Here is a 6,000-nt window from a genome sequence, read left to right as displayed (position 1 = left end):
TCTCGAGTTTGACTTAAATAAGATACTTGATGAATGTAAACACAACTCTGACGAGTTCCTTAATTGACTGAAGCTTATGAAGATACTACATTTCTCTCTACAAATACTGGCTACGGTGACGGCTAGAAATTTGAAAGGTCTCAAGTCGGATTATTTTGCAATTCCATCTGCTGTTTGTAATCAGACGAAGGGAAACAAAAGCTATTATAACAAAGATACTAGAGAAGGCAAAATATAATTGTTGCTGTATAAACAACTTGCGTGCCAGACGAATAGAAACGGTCGCAATTTTAAAACCATAAGAGGATTTAAATGTTTCATTACTGTCTTTCAGATTATAACAGGTGGTTTGCAGTATTTCCTAGTGGCTCAAATTAATAATTTTCAAAATTATTTCTACTCATTTTTCGGCCAAATTCTTCAACTTAAGATTTAGTTCTAATTAATCCGAACGATTTGCCGGCGAGTGAAGTTTCTGTCATTTAACTAAATGTTTAAAATTTGACAGTTAATAATATTAGTGCCAGTTGTACTCATGCCTCTACTGTCACTTGCAAAGCGACACATGTTGTTTGTTGGCGAACACTGGACAACCCCATTAAGATGTTTGTAGCAATTTTAGTTAATTACTAGAGTAATAGATGGGGGTTGCTTCATTAAGCAATCAACCTGAGCCGGGAACAGATCTCAGTTCCGAAACGGCGCAACTGTTATGTTGTCCAAATTATCTGTTCAGTATCATCGTCGGGTTTGTGCTGATTTTCACTGATTTATGCATGTTACTGTTTCGGCGTTTAAGCCCACTGCGTCCGCCTGTGTTATATTGATTTTTTGAATAATCTCTACCGCGGAATTTTATGTGCTGCTTATGTTTTAATTTTTTTTTTTGTGTGTTTGCAAGTTTATCTTTTTTTTTTTTTTTGTAATTTTCATAATCTTTTTTTTCCATTATTGAGGAGTCTTATGACATACAGTGTGACCGGCAATGACGTATGTCAAAAATAACATCTAGAACTAAACAGTATCTACCAATCTGAAGAAAATAAATGACTGTATAGGAAATGTATATCAAATTACGTACATTAAGTTACGTACGTAATGGTAACAAAAAAAATTCCTGAAAAAAAAAATATATATATACATGTGGTGATGTGGTTATATTTTCCCGGAAAATGTTCCCACTCACGTGTGTGTGTCTCTTCATATCTACGTACCGGGCCGGAGAAGGTACACGGAAGAAGGCGGTGAGGGGCAAAGCGCACGCGCGACGTACTCCCCTCCACAACACTCCCCCCACCCAGCCAGGGAAGCCGGGCGGCTGTGCGCATGCGCGAGGTCCTCCCCTCCGCTCCCCCCACCCGGGCGGCCGGGCGCTCGGCGCAGTAGCGCGCCCCGGGGTCCGGGGGAAGGATCGCCGGAGCGCGGCGGCGCTGGCGAGCGAGCGAGGCTATATAAGCGCGCAGCGGCGGCCGGGCACGCGGCAGTCGAAGGCGGCGAGCCGCGCACGCAGCATGGCGCGGCGGTGCTGAAGGAGAAGGGTGCGCACACACACACACACGCCGCAAGAACGGGCGGTGGCATGGTCGACGCCCCCGAGCGGCGCGCTGCTGCTGCTGCCGCCTGCTGCTCGTGCCTGTGCCTGCCGCTGGCGAGGCGCCGCCCCCAGCCGCCGCAGCAGCCGCCTCCCTCGCCCACCGCCGCCATGGTGCAGATGTTCTACTACGAGAACCGCGGCAAGTGCTGCAAGAAGCTGCTGCGGTACAACGGCTACCCGAACAAGGTGAGCAGGAGGGGAGGGGTGTAAGCCTCTCTGCATGAGCCCTGTGAAACACACGGCGTCGTGGGAACCGAAGTTCTTAGCCCACAGCAATAATCCGTTCCCGCAACATAATGTAACTCTGGGTTGTAGCAGCGTCGAAGGGCGAAGAATTCACCGATGCTCCGGTCGATCTTGCAGTCAGGGTTTGCTGCTGTTGCTATACTGACGATGACGACAGCACGGTCGACCGAAACGTCGGCGAAATCTCCGCCTTCGACGCGGAATACAACACAGAAGCCAATGACCGCGAAGGCTCGCGATCCTTCTTGTTGTACGGAATGCTCTGCATGTGGATTATTTTGGTTTTCTGGTACTGCTGTTTTTAGGCCAGATGTGTACTGTTTATCTTTATCTGCTTATACATGTCTGTGTTCAACCCTACCAAATAAACTGACGATGAAGGCAAGAGAATACCTAACAATGCTAAACCTTCTTCTCTGGTTTCTTCTCTCTTTCCTTCACGTATTGTTCGAATTGCAAGCACGAGAATGAAATTTTCTGACGACAAATCCATGGAGATGATAGTATTACACAGGAATAAATGTTTTACGCCAAAAATAATGTAAAAAAAGAACAGTTTCAAAAACGTTTAAAAGACAGTAACATCCAAGCTTTAGTACTACTAATTGTGTGTTACGTAATTTTTTTTTCTTCACATTTCCAGTGTTAGCAGGAAAAGACTAAATGCTGCAGAAAGTGTGTCTGCATGGGGAACAGTTATTTCTGTAAGAAACGAGCACTGCAGTAGGAGCTACAGAAATAACATGTTGGCAAAGTAGTTCATAACGACATCTCTTCTACATAAGCCTCTGATTGGCTGTTGAGTGTTGAGAGAATAAACAGTCTTTCTGCGAAAAATGCAAGATGGAGAATGTTCCTGGCACAAGTGCTAGGTGGTCTGCCATAAAAATATCGACAGGTAAATATTTTAATGTTTTTTTTTTTTTTTTTTTTTTAATTGATCCTGACTGTAATTCTCTGACAGAGGTACACCCACTCAAATAAATAATAGGATCCGCAACACATTCATTCGATGGCAGTAGACGTTCGGTTTGGGAGTTGAACACACTACCTTATACCAACTGCCGTGTCGTGTGACCGTAGCCCGTACACATTCACGTTTGTGAACATGTTTACTTAAACCTGTTCACCCGAAGTAATTTGGCGTTGCGTATAACCGCGTCCAGGGTTAAGTAAATAAGCGCACAAGAGCAAATGTAAAGATCGGAGTGCTTTTTCACCTCTACCGAAACTAACATTTTCCCCATCCAAGTGTTATTGACGTGACAACGTCTAATAAATCGATTAACGCTGTCTGCAGGCACGTAAAAGTGTCCCGTAACGCACATTGTCCCACTACGATGTGTCCCGTTACGCTCATTGTATGCTTGCGCCGCATCTCTCTTCCACTCGATTTGAACAACCATCGATTTGACTTTTCAATCATGTTTTCGTCGTTTGAATTATTAATATTATGTAATTTAACGATCGTCCACCACGATCGTCCACCGATTTTCAGCACAATCGGTACGGTTATTTAAAAGTAATGTTGAATTTTCAAATACGTTATTGTACGAACAATGGTGTTTTACAGTTACACATAATAATTCAAATTACACCCGGTATCTTTTACACAATGTTTTAAAAAATATTGTAACACATTATAAATACGTTTGGTGTATTTGGGATGCGTATTTGTTGTAAAATCGTATTATAAAAACGAAATAATATTATTTCCCTACGGTTCTCTCATCTACGGTGACGGACGTGAACCGAACAAATCAGGCTTCCGCGGCTACCAGGCACTCGTTAATACATATTTTCCTTTGTTTATCGCGAGGGGCGTTATTATTAATTAATTATAAATAAAATTTCGTGCCCGGGGCCACAATGGCATATCATTTTGAGCACTGGAAGACATAAAAACGTAAAATATTCTCTACGAATTTTAATCTCAGCCCCAGCGCACCACGAGCGTCTGGGTTGGAGATAAAGGCCAAAATTCTTTCTTAAGCTTACTAATACATATTTTATTAACTGCAAGGGCATTTTTATTAAATTCTACGTTTAATTTCACGACGAACTGTAACTGCGAAAAAGCGTAAAACATTCTCGACGATCTTGAAGTTAAATAGCAAACATGTATAAAAGTATTAGTGTAAATAATCTCTTCGTTAAAGTAATAAACATATTTGAATTAATGAGTGCAAATAAAAGTAAATTTATCAATTAAATTGTAGATTTCATTTCACTCCTTCTTTGTATCCATACAAAATAGTGATAATTCAATAAAAATGATTCAATTATATTCATAAAAGTAAGCAATAATTTCATCAATGTTTTGTTATGACGTTGTCACGTTAAACTATCTTCCGTAAACCGACTTTACAGACAACCAATTTTTTTTTACGTCACTTTTGTGTGGAGTATTTTTGGAAGGGATGTCACCGTATTCCGTTTCTTTAGATGTTTGGTTTTCACGCATGCACCGCTCGGCATTTATTATCGCTTGACTCAGTCCGAGGATAATTTATGATTTAACACTGATACTGATAAAGATAATAGTTGATAAATGTTCTCGTTCACTGATAACATGAAACACACATAATTAAAAATTGGATTTACGCAGTGATAATCAACAGTATTGTGAATTGATACCACAATCAGGTTAATGTTTAGGAAATCTAAGTGAACAAATATTTATGAAGGTGACAGATACAACTTGGAATCCGGGGCCTTGGAACCACCCACCAGCAGTGGTGGCAGACTCAACTTAGAATTCGAGACCCTGTAACCACCCATCAGCAGTGGTGGTAGACCCAGCTTAGTTTCCGAGACCCTGGAACCACCCACCAGCAGTGGTGGCAGACTCAACCTAGCATTCGAGACCCTGGAACCACCCACCAGCAGTGGTGGCAGACTCAACCTAGCATTCGAGACCCTGGAACCACCCACCAGCAGTGGTGGCAGACTCAACTTAGAATTCGAGACCCTGTAACCACCCATCAGCAGTGGTGGTAGACCCAGCTTAGTTTCCGAGACCCTGGAACCACCCACCAGCAGTGGTGGCAGACTCAACCTAGCATTCGAGACCCTGGAACCACCCACCAGCAGTGGTGGCAGACTCAACCTAGCATTCGAGACCCTGGAACCACCCACCAGCAGTGGTGGCAGACTCAACTTAGAATTCGAGACCCTGTAACCACCCATCAGCAGTGGTGGTAGACCCAGCTTAGTTTCCGAGACCCTGGAACCACCCACCAGCAGTGGTGGTAGACTCAACCTAGCATTCGAGACCCTGGAACCACCCAAAAGCAGTGGTGGTAGATCCAGCTTAGTTTCCGAGACCCTGGAACCACCCATCATAAGTGGTGGCAGACCCAGCTTAGAATTTTTATTTTCTTCATTGGAAGGCGAGGGCAGGTGATGGGGGTGTATGACAGGAGGGTTTTGGATTGGATATTATTGAACAGTATTCATTTTGTTGGAGGAGTCCTATACTAAGACGAAGAATAGCTGCTAAATAGCTAGTTTTATGAATTTCTGATGTTATGTGTACAGAAGTCAAACCAATCAATAACACTATAAAAAGAGTAAATTAAAAAAATTAGTGCATGTACTTATGTACGCGTGTTAGATTTTATACATATTTGGTGTAGTAAAACACTAACTTTAATTATCATGAAAATAATTAATATAAATAATAATAAAAGGACTGGATTGATATTATAAATACAGTTGATAAATTATGTATTCAATGAAATTAAAAATTTAATAAATAATGAGTAATATCAATAGTTAATATAATTAAATAGTTAATATTAATATACACTCATTTATAGAATTAATATTAAGATTAGTAAAATAAAAGAAATACATTTTAATTAATAATGAAAATCAATAAATATTCTCATTTTATTTTCATTAATAAATATATATTTTGTTAAATAATAATGCAATGATTAATAATACATAAATTTTATACACGTGATCATAATATCACTTACATAAATGCACTTTAAAATTTACATGAAAAAGTTAATAAACTCAATATCTATCACTAATATTGACAATACATACATATTATTTAATATATAGATTTGTGTTCAATATTATTCACTAAAGTATGTGATTTAAAAGCACATATAATTTTTTTTGTGTGAAATCATTTTCATCCTGTC

The 6,000-nt window shown here is 40.4% G+C and overlaps 1 protein-coding gene across 1 annotated transcript in view; it reads left to right on the top strand.

Moving 5' to 3' along the window:
- The first annotated feature begins 1,407 nt into the window (after positions 1-1,407).
- LOC134543022 (uncharacterized) overlaps positions 1,408-6,000 on the top strand; it is a 199,321-nt gene continuing 194,728 nt past the window's right edge. The window contains exon 1 of the mRNA XM_063387712.1: positions 1,408-1,780. Within this exon, the coding sequence (XP_063243782.1) occupies positions 1,580-1,780 (201 nt within the window). The 5' untranslated portion in view covers positions 1,408-1,579. The remainder of the gene's footprint in view (positions 1,781-6,000) is intronic.

This window comes from Bacillus rossius, assembly GCF_032445375.1.
Source record: "Bacillus rossius redtenbacheri isolate Brsri chromosome 9 unlocalized genomic scaffold, Brsri_v3 Brsri_v3_scf9_2, whole genome shotgun sequence".
Taxonomy (NCBI): Eukaryota; Metazoa; Arthropoda; class Insecta; order Phasmatodea; family Bacillidae; genus Bacillus; species Bacillus rossius.
The sequence above is the reverse complement of the archived record's forward strand: the minus strand, read 5'-3'. Positions and strand labels throughout refer to the sequence as shown.